Source organism: Xenopus laevis, chromosome 7L (genome assembly GCF_017654675.1).
Source record: "Xenopus laevis strain J_2021 chromosome 7L, Xenopus_laevis_v10.1, whole genome shotgun sequence".
NCBI lineage: Eukaryota > Metazoa > Chordata > Amphibia > Anura > Pipidae > Xenopus > Xenopus laevis.
The window spans coordinates 274,358-298,767 of NC_054383.1; the positions used below are offsets into that span (position 1 = coordinate 274,358).

Genomic DNA, 24,410 nt, shown 5'->3' on the forward strand with positions numbered 1-24,410 from the left:
AATAGTGGTGAGCACAACTTTCCCTTGTTTGTTAAAGTTCTGTCTGTCCTTGACCCAGTGCAGATTTACAGCTACAGATACAATAAACGTGTATTTATATATGTATCTCTGTATCTAATCCTAATGGATTGTAGAGACATTAACACACACTCAATGGTACCAAGTGCTGCCTTGAGGTTTCATTTAAAGGAGAACTAAAGCCTAAATAAAGACGTATGCTTGAAATGTTGTACAAGATTTTTTGGGCTTCTGTACCAGCCCAAGGCAACCACAGCCCTTCTGCAGTAAAGATGTGTGTCTCCAAAGATGCCCCAGTAGCTCCCCATCTTCTTTTCTGCTGATTCACTGATTCACATGCTCTGTGCTGCTGTCGCTTACTGAGCTTAGGGAGCCACTCACAATATACAGTACACATCGAATAGAAATGTCACAATATAAGGCTGAGTAGTAATTAATACACATAATTACTACATGGCAGCACAGAAACCAGTGCAATTAGCATCAGAATTGAATAATCAGCAAACCTGTAGCATCAGCTTATATTACAGCCAGGGAAGCTCATTTTCTGCTGGATAATTAGTGACGAGCCCTAAGCTTAGCTTCTCAACAGCCAATCAGAGCCCACTGAGCATGTGAGTGTCACAGACACTTTCCAAGATGGTGACCCCCTGTGACAAGTTTGAAGTCCTGGATCATTGCTGCTATTGACAAGCTCAAACTTTAGTCTCGTGCAACAAGTTCAGTAAATAAAATATGACATTTTTAGCCATATTCATTTTTAGGGTTTAGTTCACCTTTAAACTTGGTGTTTCTCCTATGTCTGTGAGACGTGAATGTAAAGTCCTTACTGTCCCACCCAGGCCTGAACATCTTCCAGGTCTATTACGTGAGCCTGTCCACCAAGCTGGGAGATCAGTTTCATTACACAAGAGAATTTTTTTATTTACTTATCATATCATGTATTTCCCCATCCCAGATTAGCAAGATAAATCTGAGCTTATATAACCCTCTGCATGAATGTTATCAAAGGTATTTCGGACCAATTTGTAATCACCAAATCCAATGGATCTCCTGACCCCAATGCTGTGAGCTACAATCACTTGGACTGACAATGTGGGACCTTTGGCTTTTCCTTTTTGGGTCCATCTCCATTATCGGCTGCTGGGGGATTGACTTACAACATTCCCGAGTGATGACGGTTCGGGGTCGAAAAGATTCTACTCTTTTAAGATGGGGGGTCGATAGACAAAATCAGGAGATTGTGTTGGAGATTCAGGTTCCAAGAGCATCATGGGTGGCTTTGGCTTTGAATTCTGAAGGGTCTCTGACAGGCTCGGATGTTGTCATTGGAGGCTGGAATGGAGACACAGAAACATTTTTCTATGTGAGTCTGAGAGTTTTTTCATTTTATGCAAATTATATTTTATGTAAATGAGTTAATGTGAGTTCCCTTTATTGTAAATATCCAAGGGAATCTCAGCAGCACAACTCAAATAATTACATATATTCCAAGTCCTCTTTTCTTGTATTAAGGAACATCTTCTGCTTTAGGCACCAGTCTCTCTTCCCTCTCAGCCATAAGTTGGTATGAAGAATTTGCCCACTGACATTTCTAACAAATATGTTACTACTATGCAGGATGCCTATATTGATTCACAATGGCCCCCAACAAAGGATGATTTCCAGGACTATGAGTTCCTAGAGTTGAGGAGGAATGAGACCCACAGTGTCCTCAGAGTGTGGCGCAAGTGGTTTACTTGTGACCCACAGGACTTTGCCTTTGAGGTTAGTACCAAGAGCCTCTCTACTGTCCCAGTTTCTGTAGCATCAAGCTGATCATTTTTCTAAATAGTTTCAGACATTGTTCATACAGAATGTTCTTCTTCATCTGAGCTCCAAACTGTGCAGTTTTTCACCGAGTCACTGATTAGGGCAACAGGTTCTCAACATTGTATCTACTAAATCAACAGTTTTTATAAAGTAGAATACATAATGTGCACAGGGGTGCTTCGCCAATGAGGTGAGTTGAGGCTGTAGCCTTAGACGGCAGCGCCCCGCTAGGTACTAGGGGCGGCAAAAATGCAGCTCCTGGTATTTTATGAGCTGAATTTCCGGTTTTCCCACCAGAAATTCTGCTCTTCAAGCACAGAGTGCGCAGTTAGGCTCTTTGCGCTAGCGTACTAGCCCGCTCTGGACCCCCTCAGGCGCAAAAAGATAAGCACTCGGGGGAGGGGGGACTGCAGAACCTGCTGCTGCCTCAGGTGGTGGAGGGCCAGGATCGCCCCTTAATGTGCAGTGATTATACCCCGCCATTCCATATTTTACCAATGCCCCTGGTGAAACTTTAGGTGAAATGGCACCAGTGGTAAATAGTACTGCTGGTCCCCTTGGCAATTAGTTTTTTTAGCATGCCAGCATACCCCCACCCACTCATATAGGCTAGCCCTCCATCAATCACTCAATCAGCCCATCACCCAAGTGGTGGACTCAGCCAGAAGAGCTGTCAGACAATGATAGTATTCTCTTTGTGGGGACCCAGGGGGAGCCTGGATATGGCAGCCAGCTGAAGCTACGAAGAACCCCCAACAGCCATTATCTAGATAGCCCATCCAGGAAAGCAAGAAGGGACAGGATAGATGACCAGCACTAAATACAGTATATGCTTGGGGTCTTCTGTGCGTGGGGTCATCTGAGATTGTTGGAGGCACTCCAGTTAGAGTAATGTACAATTGGGAGGATATTGGCAGAACACAATAATGTGGCCCCTGTGTGAGTTGCCTATGATTAAGGGAGTGATTCCCGAAACGCGTAGGGCGTTGGATCCTTAAAGGAGTATGGAATATAACTATATTCCTTCGTACCGGAGTGCCGTCCTTTTCTTGGTGTTTACCTGTGTGAGTATACTTCAACAACATTTACTGTGTGTGTACCTGCTATGTTACAATCACTGCCTTGATCCAAGTAGAGGTACTGTGGCTCGTGAGAAGGGATATTGGGGCAAAGACTAACCCTAACTGTGTCTTAAACTTGCCCATCCAGAGCTGTTTTAGAGACTGTTAACCTAAATTGGCTGTAAGAGTTATTCATATAGCTTGTACTTCTTCTAGTTAGCCACTAAGCCCTGTGTACCGTTGTGCAGATCTTTAGTATTGCATTCAGAAAGAGGTGCAAAGAGTTATGCCATATAGTGCACAGTGCAAAACAACATGGCATGTTGCACTAGGGTTATCACCTTTACAATATATGATACGACTGGTATGCGAAAGTGCAGGGTAGTGATGGGGTGTGGCGGTGCCATCATAAGAATGGGAATTGGGTGGATTGAGATGGGACTAGTGCGTTGATGGGAGCTGCCTGTTGTAGAAGCAAGGTTTGGGGGTTACAATAACAAATGGGAATCTAAAGTTCATAGACCTCAGTGCAGCAGAGACTTTCCTTGTGCTTCTCACTTTAGGATTGTACCACATATGTTACTGCATATTTTGGAGACCGTCAGGATCTGCAGGATGGAGCAAAAAACGCCTTCTCCAGGTCCATATATTTTATGGAGGTAAAGTCTGAAGTTAATCTGCCCGCCAACCTCCTTTACTACGATATAAAGATGAACGATGTAAGTATTGGGGGACTGCTCTGGGTAAATGCTAATGTATGGTTAGCCTAATATTTGATACTAAATTTGTCCCTGGCACCACCTACCATAATCCTAATACACTGGCACATTGTCTGTCAGTGACTGCACCATCAGGTCCCTCTTGCACAACCCACAGATAATACTGTATTGTAATAATAATAATAATTCTATGCCTGTTCCACCAGTATCTGATCCCAGAACAGGACACCACCTATGCCTGCACCTTCATTCCATTGCCTCAAGTTGCAACAAAACATCACATTGTAAAGGTAAGTGCCCCATCCTAGTCCAGACCCCTCCACCCGCTATATCCCTCTCCTGGGCTCACGGTGATCACCACATCCCTGTCAATATTGCCAGTTGCCCCATTGTCATTCACCTGCTCCCTACGCACTGAGCAACATAAACATCTTTATTCAAAGACCACTGCCCTAGTCTGATCCTTTAAGGTCATACTGGAACCATTTATTTTGGAATTAATATAATAGAGTTTTCCCGTCATAAACCATGAGATACGTTTTTCTGAATTGCATCTCAGATTGAATCTTGTCCATGAGTTTTCACATAATGAACCCTTTTCTCACTGAATTGAATGTGGCCCATTGTCTCTGATGGCACAAGATTGGATCAGTTACCCCCTCTTGCTGGAACAATTATTCAGGCTCATAGAAGGGTAAAGGCATATGTTTTCTGTTTTACTTTTTATACTGTCGTACTCCTATAACCATTCATATATAAACACTGGCCTCTATAAAAATGGGTTGGCACAGAACCTTTGGCCATGGCCAGATTGGTCCTGAATTTAAGTGAATTTCCCAGGAGTGGGAATTGGACTGGATGCATGGATCTGCATGTGATATTGTGTAGCATAATGTCGAGAGCCAAAGATGTTATGTTATTCATTAATGTATTCATTGCAAAACAAAGAGATTGAGGTGTCCTTGCTCTACAAATGCTGATGACCCGGGTGAAGCTCATTTATGTCGGTTGGCAGATATGGCATGGGGGTACATGCACTGATTTCAGAAGTGGGGCAATAGGCCAATCAAGCACAAGAGCACAAGTATTGGGATTTGGTTTTGCCCACAGCATTTATTACACATGTACCTTGTCCATCGATTAAATCCTCAACTTCTTTGCAATTCTATGATGAGGAATATGATTCTTTCATTGTTGCAACATTTGTCCAACATTGAGTCAGAGAGTGGGGTGCATCTCCCCTTCTTTCATACTGAGAGCAATGTCAATGTCCCAACTAATTTAGAAAGGGGATGGTACATGTATATGAGATATGCTTATATTCTGCCCCATTCTCTATCTGTAAATATATATTCCATCGTTTTATTCTCCCAGATAGGAATCCTTCCCTGGGGTATTGGTCTGCCCGTGCCAGGGTATAAGATGCTTGTGTGGAAACCAATGAGTATTTGTCTTTATAAAACTTCCCTTTGCCCAAGTGCCATAAAAGCAATTCTAGATGTGGCCTTAGTGGCTTTGGCTCCTTCTTTCTCTTTCATTAAGCCAAGGCTACATTGTTTTATTAACATTCTCATCCTGCAGTATGAGGTGAATATTGATCCCAAGAGTGAAGGCATTGTCCATCACATTCTGATTTACGCCTGCGATAACAACATGGAGATTATCCCTGAGCCTGGATACTGCCATGGGGGAGACAGCCGCTATTTCCAGTGCATGAATGTCTTGTTTGGATGGGCTGTCGGGGGAGAGGTGAGATGAAGCAACAGGAATGCCAAGTGAAGAACATTTTGGGGTACTCGCAGAAGAAAAGTAAAAAAAGAGTATTGTGGAGGGGGGAGGCTAAAAGTATTTGTCAGGATCTAAGGTCTAAATACAAACTTTGTATTGGCTACAAGCAGTTCTATTGATATATTGAGACCCTGAGTGAGGATCCTGAAGGTTCTGCTTAGTATAAATAACAGTAATACACAATTTTCTTCAAACATATGATTGAGCTGTTTCTTTCCTTTCACCAGCTCATTTTCACCTTCCATGTCTGGTTTCTTTACACATCAGAAGAGTTTGTTCAAAGACATTAAGATGATTTTCCAGATGATGGAAAAGTGTTAAGTTCTTCTCTAACCCTTTTTTCTCTTTCTTTCTCTCCAGGACTATTATTTTCCAGAAAATGCTGGTGTGTCTATTGGTACCAAGGATGACCCTCAGTATGTTCGATATGAAATCCATTACAGCAACTTTGATGGAATCTCAGGTACCTGGTGAAGGTCGTTGTTGTATACATTACTTATCATGTGCAAGCTCTATGGGTAAACTTAGGGGAAGCTTAAGTCGGAGAAATCATGGGAGGGGCACAGTGCTGGAAGTGGTGAAAACTTGGGGCAAAATAAAGTCTGAGTCATTTTGGGGGAGGCACGGTGCTTATAGCTGTAATGTTTGGACAAAGAGTTGTGTTGTGCTTGACACAAAGTTGTGCTTTTCCAGGAATTAAGGATAACTCTGGAATAAGGATTTTGTACACCCCAGAAGTACGTAAATACGATGCAGGCGTCCTAATGTTGGGGGTCTTCACTTTTCCCATTCAGTTCATCCCACCCGGATCAAAGAACTTTAGAAGCTATGGCCTCTGTGACACTAAATTGATTCCACAGGTATGAATTAGAACCTGCAGAATAAAAGGGAATAATTATTAATAATCAGAAAGAGGATGGATGCGCAACATGGCTTAGCCCCTAACTCTCATTGAAGATGAATCATGCGCACAATTGTTGGATTCATACGCTGAGCACTATTTATTTCAAAGGGTACTTGTTAATAAATGTTTATGAAAACTGTATGATTTTGGTTTTCCCAGGATTTCAAATGTTCACCTTTCCCCAAATTATCTCAATAAGCTTCAATAAGGCAATAGCAGAATGTTTCATGTTTGTGCCTTTTTGCTTGGCCAGTTTAGCCATGGTGTCAAACAGTTGCCTTGTGAGCTATTTCACAATTTACTCACACTTTGCACCCACACTTAGTTATTGTACATGATTAGTGGCTGATAACTAGTTACACAGTTGGCCCAAACTCTATCCTTCTTTTTATCCCTTGAGCTTCAACTGATTTGCATTTTGTCTAACCCTGTTGTTCTGAGTTTTTAGGACTAACTCTGAAATAGGAGCTGGTAATACCACTAGAATGTCAGGGAACATGCAAGCAGAGATGGTCAAACCAAATATTGGAAGTGACTTTAGGTCATGAATAATAAGCTTGGGATTAACCTGTCCCCTGCTGGTATGGCTACTGATTAGTGTCCCCAGAGATTTCACCATCGTTACATAGTTAAATTGGGTTGAAAAAAGACAAAGTCCATCAAGTTCAACCCCTCCAAATGAAAACCAAGCCCCATACACATACCCCTCCCTACTGTCACATAAATGATATCTACCCATATCTATACTAACTATAGAGTTTAGTATCACAATAGCCTTTGTATTATGTCTGTCCAAGAAATCATCCAAGTCCCTTTTATAGTCATTAACTGAATCATCACCCGGCAGTGCATTCCCCAACCTCACTGTCCTCACTGTGATGAACCCCCTACTCTGTTCCTTTAAATGAAACTTCTTTTTCCTCTAGTCTGAAGGGGAGGCCTCTGGTACGTGATTCTCTTTATGGGTAAAAAGGTCCCCTGCTATTTGTCTATAATGTCCTCTAATGTACTTGTAAAGTCTAATCATGTCCCCTCACAAGCGCCTTTTTTCCCCCAGAGAAAACAACCCCAACCTTGTCAGTCTCCCCTCATAATTTAACTCTTCCCTCCCTCTAACCAGTTTAGTTGCACTTAGTCTCTGCACTCTCTCCAGCTCATTTATATCCCTCTTAAGGACTGGAGTCCAAAACTGCCCCCATACTCCAGATGAGGCCTCACCAGGGACCTATAAAGAGACACAATTAGGTTTCATCCCTTGAGTTAATGCCCTTTTTTATACAAGAACTTTATTTGCTTTAGTAGCCACAGAATGACACTGCCCAGAATTAGACAACTTGTTATCTACAAAGACCCCAAGATCCTTCTCATTTAAGGAAACTCCCAACACACTGCCATTTAGTGTATAACTTGCATTTATATTATTTTTGCCAAAGTCCATAACCTGCATTTATCAACATTGAACCTCATTTTCCAGTTTGCTGCCCAGTTTTCCAGTTTAGACAAATCACTGTGCAAAGTGGCAGCATCCTGCATGGAACCTATAGTTCTGCACAATTTAGTCTCATCTGCAAAAATAGAAACAGTACTTTCAATGCCCACCTCCAGGTCATTAATAAACAAGTTGAAAAGCAAGGGACCTAGTACAGAGCCCTGCGGTACTCCACTAACAACACTGGTCCAATTAGAAAATGTTCCATTTACCACCACTCTTTGTAGTCTATCTTTTAGCCAGTTCTCTATCCAGGTACAAATACTATGTTCCAACATTCCTTCATTTAACCAGTAACCTTCTGTGTGGCACTGTATCAAATGCTTTAGCAAAGTCTAAGTAAATCACATCCACTGTCATCCCAGAATCCAGGTCTCTACTTACCTTCTCATAAAAAGAAATTAAGTTAGTCTGGCAAGATCTATTACACATAAAACCATGCTGGCACACACTAATAGTATTGTGATTTTCTATGAAGTCCAGTATCTTATCCTTTATTAACCCTTCGAAAAGCTTTCCTACCACTGACGTCAGACTAACTGGCCTATAGTTTTGAGGCTGAGAACGGGATCCTTTTTTGAATAGAGGCACCACATTAGCAATTCGCCAGTCTCTCGGCTCTATGACAGACCTCAATGAATCCTGAAAAATTAAGTAAAGAGGTTTGGCAATTACAGAGCTAAGCTCGCTATGTACCCTGGGATGAATACCATCTGACCCCGGACCTTTGTTAATCTTAACATGTTCTAGTCTCTTTTGAATTTCCTCATGTGTGAACCATGCATCATTAGTTGTATTACTAGAATTGGGACTGTTAAGAAGGAAACCTTCACTTACTGGTTCCTCATTTGTGTAGACAGATGAAAAATATGAGTTCAGAATCTGCACTTTTATTTTGTTTTCATCAACCAGCTGACCCCCCTCTGCTTAATTTATTTACTATTTACATATTTAAAAAATTATTTTGGATTTTTTTTTACTGCTTGCTGCAATATCCTTTTCTATAGCAATTTTAGTTTGCCTTATAGCTTTTTTGCATGATTTATTGGCCTCCTTGTAATGATTTGGCTGTCCCAGCTAACTTGAAAGCCTTAAAAGCAGGTCCTTTCTTACCCACCTCAACACCAACGCTTCTATTGAACCAAAAAGGTTTTGCTTTGCAACGACGTTCCTTGCTTACAAGTGGAATATACTGACAAGTAGATTTATTATAAAGACTTCCCATTTTTGTTCTGTGTTTAACCCTGTGAAAAGCATTTCCCACTTAATATGTTGCAGAGATGCCCTTATACTGTCACAGTTTGTAATTGTCTGAAATTTAGTGTTTTAGTTGGTCCCTTATAGAATTGCTTCTGCAACAGAATCTCAAAGGAGACCATGTTATGATCACTATTCCCTAAATGCCCCTCACCCACACAAATGTTAGAGATGAGTTCAGTATTATTAGTTATTACAAGGTACAAAAGAGAGTTATTCCTAGTAGGTTCTTGAACGAGCTGGAATAAAAAGTTATCATTCAGCATATTTACAAACCTACTAGCTTTTTGTGTCTTAGCAACCCCATTACCCCAGTCAATGTCTGGATAATTGAAGTCACCCATAGTAACAACGTGACCTAGTGGTGAAGCCGCTTGTATGTGCAAGAGTAGCTGGGCTTCATACTCAACACTTATACCAGGTGGTTTATAACATACACCAATGATAATTCTCTTTGTTACCTTTTGCCCAGTCGAAATCTCTACCCAGAGTGATTCTACACCCTCACCAGTGGCAGCTATTGGTATTTCTTTAGCGCATGGCTTTAATTCAGGCTTTACATACAAACACACTCCTCCACCCGCTATTTAATCCCTCTGTCCCTCCTAAAAAGGGTGTAACCATTTAAATTCACAGTCACATGTTTCATCCCACCAGGTCTCAGTGATACCAATTATATCAGAATGTTTAGAGCAATTAATTCCAGGTCTCCCATTTTACCTGACAAACTCCGTGCATTTGCAGCATACAGTGGAGGTTACTACTTTTACTTTTGAAATTTGCATTACTTAGTGAAGAATTATATGTTAAGTTAGTATTATTCTGTTTTCCTTGTAACAGAGGGACCTCCTTAGCTGGTAAACTGTATGCCCCCCTCACTCCTCCCCCATGACCCCTTACTAACCCCACTGCCCCGTCTACCCTGGCTTCCCCATAATTCTTTATCTCACCCCCCCTTGCCTAGTTTAAACACTCCTCCAACCTCTTAGCCATTCTTTCCCCTAGCACCGTGGACCCCCTTCCATTGAGGTGCAAACCGACATGACTGTATAGGTTGTACCCCAAGGAATAATCAGCCCAGTGCTCTAGGAACCTAAACCCTTCCTTCCTGCACCAAGACTTGAGCCACGCATTTAGCTCCCTAAACTCCCGCTGTTTTCCTAAACTTGCACGTGGCACTGGCAAAATTTCCGAAAAGATGACATTGGAAGAACTTTCCTTGATCTTAGAGCCTAGATCCCTGAAATCACTCTTTAAGGTCTTCCATCTACCATTTATTTTGTCATTAGTACGAATATGTACTAAGACTGTTGGGTCATGCCCAGCCCCACCCAATAATTTTTCTATCCGATCAACCACATGCCGAACCCTGGCACCAGGTAGACAGCAAACTGTTCCCCTATCCACTTTCCTAATAATTGAGTCCCCTACAACCACAATCTGCTTAGTCCTGACTCTCCTCTCCTCCCCACCACTACTAGAGAAACTGGTCTCCCGGCTGTTAGAGAGATCAGCCCCATCTAGAATTGCCAATCCAGAGTTCATACTCCCATCATCTTCACATAATCTGGCAAATTTGTTGCTATGTATAAGCTCCGGATCAGCCTCCATTTTCCTTTTGCCCACCTTAGATTTTCTAACTGTCACCCAGCTAACTGCCTCAATATCCTGCTGCTGTTCTGTTCCCCCCAAACTATCTGACCCCGCTAGGTCCTGCTCAGTGAGCAAGAGACTCCTTTCAAGATTGTCAATCGACCGCAGTGTTGCAATTTGTTGCTCTAGTGACTCGAAGTCCAGCCTCCAAAGTGGCAATTTGCTCACAACCACCACAGAGGTAAGTATTGTGGATCTCTTGTTCCCAACATACATATGGCAGACCGTGCAGACCTTCAATCTTGCTAGCACTCATTATCCCAGTTACAGATCAAAACAGGAATAAAAAAATAAATAAAATTAAAATAAAATAACCTCAGAAAAAAACCCTGAAGGCTCAGTAATTTTACATCAGTCCTATCAGAGTCTTAGGGGAAAGTTATAATTACTGACATGGACTGGGGGCGCTGGGGTCACACATATTCAAATATTTTAATGCTTTTACTTTCTACATGAAAAGTAACTCAAATCTTCCTTCAGCTTTTAGATGAACCGCCGGAGGATCTGATCGCTTCTTCTTTCCTTCTACATGCCCACCTGACGGGACACGGCCTACGTTTGCTGCATTATAGGTAACAGTTGAATCCATAGGTGCAATCTCCATAGTGTGCCATGGTCAATAAGAATGTATGGCTTTGACAACAATTAAAATCCAAAATAAAATGTTAAGGACCCCCTAATGTGGCTTAACTCAAATGTAAGGAATAGGAAGGGAAAGAAAAACATATGAGAAAAGTCAGAGGGGACAGATAAATGAATAGCACATAAATACTATAGAAAGTGCTGTAAAACAACAATTAAAAATGCAATTATTTTGGTTATGGTACTTAAATGTTTACTCAGAGCTAATGTGAACAGGGTCCAAGGAAATACACCTTTCAGAGGTTTAGAGTTTTAGTTCAGTTTAACCAGACTATTTTTTTCATTTTCTTAGACTCACTTTTATATGGTATGGTACCTATGGACTGGCTTATGTAATTCCAATATTTAGAAAGGGATTATGATGGAAACCTGGCAATTATAGAACACCTGACATCTGTGGGGGCAAGTTATTTGAGGGTTTGATAAAAGATCACATTCAAGGATATGTTTTGGAAGGGGTGCACTTCATATCACACTACTTACATTTTGCCAAAGTGCTCAATACAGAGACACATCAATGTTTGTTTTATAAATAATAGTGTGTTGGCTTTAGTAATGTTGTCTGTACATTAATAAAAACAGTTGCTAAAACATTGGGTACAAAGGGTATTCTCAGTGGTGTATTCTCCCCTTGAACTAGGGATCTTAGTGTCGGACTGGCCCTCCGGGATACCAGAAAAACTCCCAGTGGGCCCAGGTGTCAGTAGGCCTCTTGCTTCTAACCATTTGGCTTTTTTCATGGTCATTTCCTATTTCTTTATGAGAACAAAGAGGCTTATAATGGAAGAATATAATATGTATCGAAAAGAGACCAGGAGAATAAAGAGGTTGAGTGAGGAGAGGAGGTATAAAAGTTTGGAAAGTGGGCCCTCAGCCTAAGGTTTTCTGGTGGGCCCCTGGCATCCCAGTCCGACACTGGATCTTAGTGGGAGTAGGGAAGCCACTTGCACTGCCAGGAGAGAGTTTTCAGGGGAAGATGATCTATTTTATTGTCTTTATTGTCACCATCATCACATAAGGAACCAGAGTTTGGTACAATAGGAGTAAGGCAAATCCAGCCTTCTGTTATCTATAGATTCCACACTAGGAACAGAGAGGTGTAGGTTGTAGGAATGGATATAACACTTTGAAGAGTGAGGGGAAGGGTCTGATGGACCATGGAATGGAATTACACTTGGAATGCGCATCTCTTGAACATTCCTGAAGGAAGCAACAAGAAAGCAGTGTCCTAGTAGATCATTGGTCATCATAAAGCAAGAATTCTTCATCATCATCAACCAAAAATGGGTCCCCTTGCTGTTTAGAGTGTCTGGGTCCATTTTAATAACATGCATTGTTCTACAGTACAAAATAGTAATTAAAATAAGGCTCATGTCTGATTCTAAACCAAGTTTCAGGTCAAAAAGTCCAATTGTTTGCAGTTAAGTATGGGGGCACAGTTGAAGGGTCAGTGACAGCAATGTGAAATGTAAATTGTACTCTCAATAATAATGAGGGGCAGGAGGGCTGCAGAGGGCCATTTCTTATGTTGTGAAAGTGGCGCTGGTGGCCTATAGGGAAGCAGGAGCGGTTGCTTGGCACAGAGACAAATTCATTGGCCATAGGGTGGCAGGGGGCATCTGAGTGTGGTCAGCCAAGAGTTGACTCTGAAAGCCATAAGAATAAATCAAGTAGGGAAGTGAAAGTAGCAAAATAAGCCAACGAAAGAATATTGAGGAGCAGGAAGGAGAGATGCAGGGTTCTAGATTAAACCATGGCATGTGCGAATGTGACCCCCTCTTTCTCTTGCAGGAATGGGACTCTCATTGGCAGTCTTGGGCAGGATAATTCCTATGATTTTGGTTTCCAACAAATCCGATATTTCCCTGAAGCTATTACTATAAAAATGGTATGGGTTTCAGCCTTGACTAATGGATCATGTGATATAGAAACGAACTCTACAGGTTATTTAACATTGACTGAAACATAAATGCAATAAAATATAAGGGTGCCAGTGTAGATACAGAATATACATGAAACCCCAATAACACAATCCAATTGACATGGCTCTGCTCCAAACTATGGAGTCTATGGAACTGACTAATAAACAGTTAATAAACATTTGCCAGAGCAGATGTTAAAGGGGAACTAAACATCAACACATTATTTGATATAAACTTATTCAGTTTGGTCCTCTAAGCACTTTTGCCCTTTATTTTTACTTTCTATTTCCAGTTGTTTGTGAGACATAAGCAGAGTTTTAGACAGACTTATACTGCTGGGTCGGTCTCAGCACAGCAGCTGTCTCTCTGACAGACTCTCACGCTCCATGCATGTCTATGCACTTCCTGGACTTAGTTAACCCTAGCATTGCTGACTTTCAGTTGAGCTAAAAACCTGTTATTAGCAGTCTAAAAATGAAAAAGGCTACAGTCCAGTTTTTCAAGGAGTTGTCCAGGTCAAAACCGTCTGCCGGTTTTCAACATTCAGCAAACCAGGCAGAAATCCTCCTCTCTTGTGTCCGATGGATGTACTAACCGTACCCCTGACATCATCCCATCAACAGCCATGTCATACATTGGCGACACACAACACCAACATCATTGCAGATGCCACATTTGTCTGGGTCTCTTATGAGATGAAAAACCTACTCAGAAAGCAATAAACATAGAAAATGAATGTAAATTGCACAAACTCTGATTAAGATTACTTCAATTTTTTGGTTTTCCATCGCCTTTTAGGACCTGGGGTATTTAATGAGTTTTGCTCCCATTTTCAGGGAGACCAGATTGTGGTTGAATGCACAGGGAACACGATGGACAGAGATTCTGTGACTTATGTAAGTTGCATTCAGCACCCAAATGTCTGTGTTTAGCACCAAATGTTCCCCAAACAGAACATGAAAAGGAAAATTCTTACTTCAGTGAAAGTCAAAACCCACAGTTGCCGAGTCAATATGATGTTATTGTTTACTTGTTACAGGGGGGTCCCAGCTCTCTGAATGAGATGTGCCTAGGATTTATTTTTTATTATCCATATATTCCTATCGCTGCTTGCTGGAGCTACTATGACCTTCACCACGTGATTGAGGCATTGGGTATGGATCCAGTGGAGAGGTGAGTCCCATGATATATAAAAGCATAAGGAACGGCATGTCCTTCTCCCAGAAATAGAATTAATCCAGCACACGTATCTGCTCAAGGGTTATTACCCGTGTTTAATGTCAAGCCAACGTCGAAAGAGGGACCAGGTGTGCATCTGCATTTCGTTGGCTGAAGTTCCTTCTCCCAGAACCAATTTTATCTACACTCACAGAGGTGCCAGGGGTGACGAGGAAGGTTAATTCTAAGGGGGTATAAGGCAGTTCTGAATTTATTAACAATTGCTTCTACAGGATTGGCATTTCCCTGAATAAGTAGTTAGCTTCAATGATTGGAAGATCCCCCCAAGTAGGGAGGCGTTTAAGGAAATACTTGGGCAAGGGTGAATGGGAGGCAGAACAGGACCCTTAGAAAATAAATGAACAAGACAGTTCTTACTGTAGCATGGGGTGAGGTATGTTGGTTATTCGCAATTCTTTCTTTACGAAGAGTGGTAAGGTCCATAATCATCTGTGGGCAGTGACTCCACCAATTAGTCACAACTTGCCTTCTGCTCTCCCCTCAGTGTCATGGATGCCGTTCTCTCGATGGATACAGTAGACTGGGATGATGAGACCAGAGCAAAGGCCCAGAGAGCCATCATGGAGTGCAATCACACAGTGATAGTACAGAACCGCAGGGTGAGACTCCACTCCCTTCACTTTCCCTGGGGCGGAGATAATCCTACAAAATGTCTACATAGTAATATCATAAGGTCAACAGAGGGCACCAACAATATATATTGTAGGGTAATGAGTGAGCACTCACAGGAGGCCTTCCTTCACATATATTGTAGGGTAATGAGTGAGCACTCACAGGAGGCCTTCCTTCACATACTGTATATTGTAGGGGAATAATAAGCCTTTCCCCATTTTTATTCTGAGGAATGTTTGAGCATTTGCATGGGCTCCTCTCTTTACCCATCTGTATTATAAGGCAATAAGTGAGCACTTAATATAGCCTACCTTTGTGTGTAATGCTGACAATGAGCGAATATGGAGCCTTCTTTGGTTATAGGGTTCCTCACTTTTATACACTGCACAAATGCAAGAAATCTGTTGATTTGCATGTAGGTGAAGGTGATTTTGTCCCTTTTTACCTGTAGATGAATCAAGTGAATGAGACAAGCCTCCTCCCTCCAATCGTCCCTCCCACCCATCACACCTGTGTTCGTCCTGCAGCACCTTAGGACTGTGCCCTTCTCAGTGAGAATCCACCATCTTCTCCTGTAGTTTTCTGGACTCCTGGCCTCCACCGTCTTCTTCTGTAGTCTCCTGGACTCTTGGCCTTTACCAGCTTCTCCTGTAGTCTCCCGGACTCCTGATATCCACCATCTTCTCTTGCAGTCTTCTGAATATACCTGAATATACCTGCATCACTACTAGAGATATTATTATCATTAAATCACTAACCCTTCAGCCACAAATCCCATGTCCTTATATTTCCCCCCTAGGATTATATGGTGCAGTGGTGATTTGCTATTGTACAGATTGGGTCTCACTACTCGCTACTGACAGTTTCTAATATGTGATCCATTGACACACCGTCCCCCTTTGGCCCTTCCTCAATGTGCACTCACTCACTAGCTGTACATCTCATACTATATATACTGCACAAAGTATCTACAGCATTGAATATGAACAGCAAAGGAAATATACTATACAACACAGGGTACCTACAACAGTATATCTATAGCATGAAGTTTCTACAATATAGAATATCTGCAGCTGTAAGTACTTATAGCATAGGGTAAGTACATACAGCACAGGGATTCTATTGCACACAGTATCTATAGCTGTAGGTGCTTATAGGAAAGAGTATATGGTAAATACCGCACAGGGATTCTATTGCACAGAGTATCTATGGCTGTAGGTATCTATAGGGAATAGTATAGGTTATAACATACAGTACAGGGATTCCATTGCACAAAATAACGGTGTCTCTCTTAGAGGGGACATTATGGCAGAAGAAAGAGCAGGAAAGTTGGGGGCATCTCTCCTTGAAGGGGACACCCCAGGAAACCTCAGATAATCACTTGGTTGAGCATGTAATAATGCAAAGCAGATAATTCCGTTAGATTAAAGGAAATATGGATCAGGAGCGGATTTACTTCAGGCAGATTTTCCCCTTATGTTCCAGATTGTCTGTATTTTATATCTGGGCTTTGATATTGGGGTCACACTCTGGTGTGCAGGGTATGGGTAGGGTATGGCCTTTCCACAGCACATAAGAGTGTGATGCCCAGCTGGCAGAGGTCTGGTTGGAAGTGGCAGCTGAATTCATTGCACTTTGTGCCAAGGATAAACATTCTGTACAATGTGCCAGTTATTGGGGTAACTGGGGGTTGTGCTGGGTGAAAGGACAGGGAGGGAGCTCTATGTATGTGATGGTCACGCAGGCAGAAGGGATGCTGATGCCAGGGGGCTGGAAGGAGAAGTAGTCGGAGATGCGGGTGGGGGGATTAATGTGACATCTGGGAGGGGAGGCAGGGTGTGTGCAGGAATCACAGTCTCACAAAAGCAAGGGAAGCTGACAGAACCAGCTGGAAATCAGCCTGACATTGTGTCAGGGAGAGGGCACTCTACAAGCAATAGGTGGCATGACTGAGCATCACCCCCTGACAGATGGACCAAAAATTGTGATAACTCTGGGCATGTCCTAGGGACCAAGAATGAGTCCAGTGATTGGCAAAGTCATGCCACAATGCTGGTGAACACAGTGCTGTGCTTCTACATGTTGGTGCCGCTTGTGTGCCCACTGCAGGGTAAGTGGCCTCTTTATACCCCTGCCATATACACATCACTATTCTGGGAACTTACTGCTCAGTGTGTGCCAGTTATTATGTGCCAGTGTTTGTTTGTGTGTGCTGGGCATTACCAGTGTCAGATAGGGTTAGAGTCCATCAGTGTGTTAGTTATTGTGTGCCAGTCAGTGTTTATCAGTATGTGGAAGTCAATGCCAGTCAGTGGGTGCCAGTCAGTACCAATCAGTCAGTGTGTAACAAGTACCACTGACACTGCTGATAAGTCAATCAGTACCAGTATGTATGTGCCAATATCAGTAATTGTGTGTATCTTACTGGATGTCAGCAGGTGCCAGTCAGTGCCAGAATTTGGGTACCCCTAAATCAGCATGTGCCAATCTGTGTATGTCAGTGAGAGTCTCTGTCAATTTCAGTGTGTGCCACTCATTGTATGTTTATCTGTGACCCAATCATTTGGCACCAGTATGTGCCATTCAGCATGTACCATGTTATGCCCTATGAGGTGCTGTGTATCATGCCAAACTAGCAGATTGTACCAGTGGAGTTTAGGATTTGGGAAAGTCTAATTCACATGTTATTGACCCCTAATGTAGGGGACAGAGTAAGGGCACCATTGTCACTTTGCACCTACAGAATAGTGTGCAAAAAGAAGGTGTCAGAGAACACTCTCCAAATGCCCACACTGATGCCCACGCCGTAGTCCAGGCATTTTGTTTCCATTGAATTAGTCAAGAGATTAAGAATCCTCCCAAAGGACAGTGGCCCTTCCAGTACAGATGTAACCCTATTTGAGTTTGGGAGTTTTGTGCCACCCATTAGTCCAGAATTGAATTCAGCCCAAGTGACAGGAGAAATGGGATCAGATAAGGTCAAATTACTGGATTTTTATCAATATTTAGTTTGCTATAATTGGCACTATATAATAGAATATGTGCAGCCCATTAAGGCATTGCAGGGTAATACTGGGTCTCTGTAGTACACACTCATACCTGCTGATTCCAAACTCTCAAGCAAGGTGCCTGCTCCTCATCTTCCCCATCTGCTCCCCTCATTTGACTTTTTACCCATTAACCCCCTGTTTGGTCTTCCTCTGCTCCATGGAATCCCTCACACCTGAGCTTTTTACTTTGTAACCCCCTATTTGTTTTTCCTCTGCCTATGGAATCCCCATGCCTGTAATTTTTACCTGTAACCCCCTGTTTATTGTTCCTCTGCCCCATTGGATCTCCATACTTGAGATTTTTACCTGTAACCCCCTGTTTGCTATTTCTCTGCCCTATCAAATTCCCCAAACCCATGTTCTTTACCCCGTAACCCCCTATTTGTTCTCCCTCTGCCCCATGGAATTCCCAACACCTGGACTCTCTACCTGATAATTCCCTGTTTGTTCTCCCTCTGCCTCATCTACTGACAAATATCTGGGCTCTTTACCCCTGTGAATAATAACCATCTGCGTGTGTCTGAGGGAACTGGTGTGGGGGGGGGGAGGCACTCAAGGGACACTGTTATAAAAATACTGGGGCTATAAAGTGAAAGCAAGTGGGTGAGGGGACAAAGTGCAGGGAAATGGGTGGGGGTCCCGAATCACTACTGTACCTAGGACCCCATTTTATCTTAATTTGGCTGAACGCCTGTAACCCCAGTTTGTGCCGAGCCCCCCAGTAGATGGCAGAGTCGCAGGCAGAAGCTGCACAGTAGGAGGTTGGTCAGCGCTGGTCTCAGCTGATGAATTCTCTGACCTACTTTCCCTTCTGCCAACACCAAATCCCAATTCCCGGAGAAAAGGAGTCAGGATTTGCCGGGGAGGTGGGGGTGTCAGAGGAACAGGGGCACAGAGAGTATTAGAGCAGAGCCAGTGGATTTCAGAGAAAGTGGCAAATAAAGGAGAAGTAATTCCAGGACACTTTGGGTGGGATTTGACCTCTCGGTGTCAGGGCAGGTGACTGCAGCGCCTCCCGCAGGACAAACACAGTGAGAAGGAAATAATGTGACAAGTCTAGAACTGTGACACTGTGAGAGGGGTCTCGTCTGCTCCCCCGGGGGCTAATTGAGTGGAAGTAAAGGGGAGGGTAAAGGCAAGACATACAGAAGCAACATGAATGTTTTATAGTGTGGGACTTAACCAATAGTGACAATAATGTGACCAACTGCATTTGGCGCCACTTACAGTAAGCTGACACTTGCGCACACATCTTACCCCCCGTGCCCCCATTAATGTGACATTTTCCACATTCGCCACCAACACAAAGTGTCAGCTCTACACTCCCTCCCTTTGATTCAATCCCCTCTCATTAAAGGGATAGAGACCTTCCAATGTTATTCAGCGCTCGAATATTCCAAGAAGTTCTATTCTGTCCCAGGGAATCCATAATGCACATTGCATATATGAATATATATGGACATATATAAAGCAAATCACTAGGAAATTAGGTCATGTGACTCTTTTAAATCTTTTAAATCATCATCATGGGTTTAACCCCTGAACTAAGAACTTTAACCCTGGACTAGGTAATATTATATTATTACCTTTTACTTTTTGTTATTAAGAAATCTGATCCAAAATGTACATTTTATTATATTGCTTGTATCACTTACCTTATAAATCCTTGTATGGATTTCATATGCGTTCATTCACCATGGGGATTCAAACAATGTCTGATCTATACTTTGGGTGCACAGCGTAGAACCCCAGATGTGCACCCCTCAAACCTAAATGGTGCCGGTATCACATTATTACACTAAGAGGTGCTGATCTAATGACTGTGGGGAGCTCTGAGGACCCCATTATGATAAGGGAAGAAACTGTTACTTTCTGTAGTTTGTTTTCTCAACTGCCTAGTGGTGCCATACAGATATATATAATATGTGGCCCCTCAAGCAATGACCAACAGGAACACAGTACATTGCTTAACTATCTTCAATATTACAGATCGGCTCTTCTCCATTACCCCATGGGGCATGAAACTGAGCTCCCATTAAATGTCTCACTAATTTATGTATGTAAATATGAAAAAATATGTAAAATATGAGAAATATTCCTTTCTGTCTTTCTTTCTTTCTTTCTTTCTTTCTTTCTTTCTTTCTTTCTTTCTTTCTTTCTTTCTTTCTTTCTCAGAGGATCTGCTTGATACAACTCAAGAGACTTCAGAGATTGGCTGGTCATCTTACCCACAGGGACAGGTGAGTTATATTGATGCAGCCATAACCCCAATGCGTTAATACAGGAACAGGTTAATATGAAGTATTTATTTGCAGAATTTGGGCAAATTCTTTGGAACCAGTGAGTTTGGAATGTTTGGGGTTCTAGATCCTCTTTTAGTCTCAACAATAGTCCCAGTCCCCAAAACATGTTTATATTATAGCCATAAAAGTCACTTTCTACAGGTACAAGAATATCCTGGGAAGAATAGTGAGGTTCATCTGAAATAAAACCCTAACTAGGATGTTGCAGAAACCCCATGCCCAGAACTTTTGCCCCAAACCATAGCCACAGTCCCATTCCCACTACTTGCACTGTCTTCCTCATCCTCAGCAGTTTTTTGCTGCCTTTGATAATTTCCCAGAGTGCTATTGCCTGAGGTGAGGTCCTCAATGTCCCAGAATGTTGCCTGTAGGTGCCGCACACAGATATATTTGTCCTCTTATCTGTTTGGCTTCCTTGAGCAGGAAGTTGGATGGAACATGAACAGTCTCATCTCCAGCAGGAAGGGAATGGGAGCCCAGATGGGTCAGTAACCATAGAAACATAGAACTCTATAGGAGAGATATTTGGATAGACTCATGAACCCCCTGAACTTGAATAAGATGGGCTATTTTTAATCTGATCTCAGGAGGTTAGGGAATAGGTGGCCATGCGCATTTGGGTTGATAAAAATTATTGGTGTGCCCATTAGCATGATTGTTGTGCTTTCTTTTCTTGATTTGGAAAATCAGTTTTTTTGTTCCCCTTCCTGCAGTGGGATGAAGTCAGTGTTCTGGATGGACAACGTCGCCTCCTGCGCACGTACGAAGTCTGTAATGCTTACGGGCAACACTCCAACCAGAGTAATTGGCTGCGCACTGGGTACATTGAGAGCAGACGTGCCCGGCGGGTATATGCTAAGTTGCGATTTTCTGTACGGGATTGTGCCAGTTTGAAGCCACCACCAAAGAGAAACCATCTGGCTTGTCGAGAAACGTTTACCTTTTACTACCGTCAGGCAGACGGCCCTGCAGAAGCTGAGAAGTGGGAATGGGTAGAAGAAAACTGGGTGAAGGTAGACACTATAGGACCAGGCAAGAGTTTTACAAGGGACCCTGGGAAGGGGGGGCAGGGGCCGCACATGGATGAAAGAATCCTAGACTTTGGGCCAGTAACCAGGAAAGGTTTTTATTTGGCCTTTGTGGATTCTGGAGCCTGTCTCTCTTTGGCTGGGGTAAAAGTCTACTTCTATAAGTGCCCTTCTACAGTGAAGGGACTGGCATCTTTCCCTGAGACCCCTTCTAGTGGGGAAGGAGGGGCATCACTATCAGAAGCCATAGGGGCCTGTGTAACAGGTGCCCAATCTACTGGAACAGCTCGACTCAGTCTGCACTGTGGTGGGGAGGGAGAGTGGATGGTCTCTAGTGGGAGTTGTATCTGTAACCCAGGAAGAGCCGAGAATGAGGATGGCACCAAATGTACAGGTAAGAGCTTTATGAACTGAATGGGGCTATCGCTTTCATCAGGCTCCCAACAAACATAGCCTCTACTCCCAACCAACAAGAATGGATTGATCAATAGTATCTGTGTAAATGCAGTCATTTTCAAAACCAGCGATTTTTAGTTACAAGGTTATGATCATGAAATTGCCAAGCCACCGTACCATGTCCAGGCAAAATCCACATGGTAGTCCTAACTACCTCCACTCATCATTTCCATAACGCTAACCCAACCAGCCCTACTACAGACTCTGTATCCAACCAAAATCATACCATTAATATTGTACCCATTCAACACCCACCTAAGCATCTGTATCCAGTGATCCCCACAATAACATTTGTACCCAGCCAAACCCTGTATAACCTATGAACCCAACCAGCAAGCACCATAACATCTGCACCCAGTGAACTCCGAACAACAGTTACACCCAATAATGCCAACTATGAACTCCTGACCAACCTGACCAACCCCCAGAATAATGTCTGTTCTCATGTAAATCCACAATCTACAGTTTATTCATCCACTATAACCTCCCCACCCAAGCACACCTTCCATAACCCATATACCCAGCCAAACATACCATAATGTGTGATTCAGGAAGAATGCAGTCACCAATATTCTATAAGTGTTTAGTGTCTAAAAGTAAATTCAACAGATGGTGATAAACATGAATTAATTTCAACAAAGCATGGTCACATGCAAAAGTTTCCTGTAGATCTAGACAAATATGGGATTAATGGACAGTGTATGTAGGGGTGCTGTGCCTCTATCACCCCAAATGTTTCCCTTTAGACAAGGTATATTACCATTCCGCCTCTCCCCATCCTGTCCTGCTTTTCTCCCTGACCAAGGAGATTGTTTCAATCTAATCCTTTCAATCCATTTAGCCATAATCTCTTTCCTTTGGGTGGGAGATTGAAGGCCAAATTGAGCTGGAAATGGATTTGATGACACCACCTGTTGGTTTTCTAATAATGTATCATTTGAAATATCAATTCTTCATGGCAACAGAACGCCAAATAAACAAAAAAACTAATTAACCCTAAAAAATTCTAAAGGAATTGTAGATTTTAAGGCAAAAATAAACATAGGCAATATAGGAAGAAGCGCCGTCATTAAATAATGGGCCCTGTGGCCCTCCTGCTGTTTCTAAAGTATTGCATCTATACTCCTGGGCTGCAGTTTAGCAAATGCTGGAGGGAATCCCTATGTATGGAATATGGTTATGTTCTAAATGCCTCTCTCTAGAGAAAGTCATAATTCTGTGATTTAATCTGAAGGAAATCTCAGGCTGAGTCTCTTTCTAGAGTTGGTTCCCATGTGGAGAAGGTTAGGAATAATTGACCCAGAACTGTCCCCCCAGATGGCTTCCTATTTCCATCTGATAATGGGCTCATCTGTTAATTGAACATGAAAGGTTCTTCATGGGTTTTTGTGAAGCTGAAGATTTCCTGGGTCCCTGGTGGGTTTGTTAGAGCAGAAACAGGTGCAGGGTGAACAGTGGTGCAGAAAGTCTCTCGAATTCCCTCGTAGCCCCAGGCTCATTCCTCTAAGTGTTTTCCTACATGGTGTTTGTGCATCTACTTCATGTTCTATTAGGCTCCTCTCCATCTCGCCCCGAGCCAACATGGCAGGACAATGTACATTAATGTACAGGAATTCTGCATCCCTTTGTTTTCTTGTGGCCTGAATTCTCTTGTGCCGGTTCTTCCTCCCCTTCTCCGGGGATTCTCTTCATTTTCCAACTGACCTAGAATTAAGGAAAATTCCCTGCTGATGCCACATTCCCATATAAGAAAAAGAAGCAGCCTTTAATTTCATTTAATTTTCTCCAAGGGAATTCCACAATGGAGATGTCATTACACAGCATAATGACCCACAATGCAATAGAAAGGGACCTTCTGGTGTTACTGTAAATGACCGAAAAACCTGCCTAAACTCCCATCTGGGAATCTGCTGAAATGCAATTCATTCTCCTGAGGAACCCCCCCCCCCCCCATTAACCAAAAATAAGTCCATTAGTCAGTAATTATAGTGGAGACTTATGGTAAAGTGAATGTGATAGCCATGAATGTGAATGTGTTAGCCCCTATGAAATACTTTTACTCTACATCAGGGGTCCCAAAACGTTTCTACCCATGAGCCACATTCACATATAAAAAAAGTTGGGGAGCAACAAAAGCATGAAAAAAGTTCCTGGGGGTGCCAAATAAGGACTGTGATTGGCTGTTGGTAGCCCCTATGTGGACTGGCAGCTACAAGAGATCTGTTTGTACTCTGAACAATATATGGGTCTAATGTTGTACTTAAATTACACATTAAACTGGCCAAATTGTGGGCTTGATTATCTTGCCTTTTATCCTTAAAAAATTATCATGTTCCATGAATGGAATAATTTTTGCATCAATGGAAATCAGCATTTTGGGGAGGGGGGGCACATGCATGATCGTTTTTTGCACTTAGAAATGCGAGGGATCAGCATCTGAGGACAGTGTTGGACTGG

General features: G+C 42.6%; 2 protein-coding genes across 3 annotated transcripts in view; both read left to right on the forward strand.

Annotated features, from left to right (window-relative positions):
* The first annotated feature begins 1,192 nt into the window (after nt 1-1,192).
* LOC108695683 (putative DBH-like monooxygenase protein 2) lies at nt 1,193-14,741 on the forward strand. The gene is made up of 13 exons (XM_041570014.1): nt 1,193-1,384; nt 1,639-1,785; nt 2,205-2,336; nt 3,455-3,610; nt 3,817-3,900; nt 5,192-5,359; nt 5,759-5,861; nt 6,092-6,258; nt 11,182-11,273; nt 13,135-13,231; nt 14,102-14,161; nt 14,305-14,438; nt 14,717-14,741. The coding sequence occupies exons 1-13, from the start codon at nt 1,193-1,195 to the stop codon at nt 14,739-14,741; spliced, it is 1,557 nt and encodes a 518-aa protein (XP_041425948.1).
* A 2,402-nt stretch (nt 14,742-17,143) lies between these two features.
* The window catches only part of LOC108695684 (ephrin type-B receptor 5), a 29,928-nt gene continuing 22,661 nt past the window's right edge, over nt 17,144-24,410 (forward strand). For both annotated transcript variants that reach the window (XM_041570076.1, XM_041570077.1), the window contains exons 1-3: nt 17,144-17,226; nt 20,342-20,406; nt 21,183-21,891. In XM_041570076.1, the coding sequence (XP_041426010.1) occupies nt 17,166-17,226; nt 20,342-20,406; nt 21,183-21,891 (835 nt within the window). In that variant the 5' untranslated portion in view covers nt 17,144-17,165. The remainder of the gene's footprint in view (nt 17,227-20,341; nt 20,407-21,182; nt 21,892-24,410) is intronic.

What these genes read in the sequence shown, in the direction of transcription:
- LOC108695683 (XM_041570014.1), top strand. Translation starts at nt 1,193, where the DNA reads ATGACGGTTCGGGGTCGAAAAGATTCTACTCTTTTAAGATGGGGGGTC. An exon ending in CACAGGACTTTGCCTTTGAG is followed by an intron (nt 1,786 to 2,204) that starts GTTAGTACCAAG and finishes GGACCCCCTCAG; the next exon opens with GCGCAAAAAGATAAGCACTC. An exon ending in ATATTTTACCAATGCCCCTG is followed by an intron (nt 2,337 to 3,454) that starts GTGAAACTTTAG and finishes TTCTCACTTTAG; the next exon opens with GATTGTACCACATATGTTAC.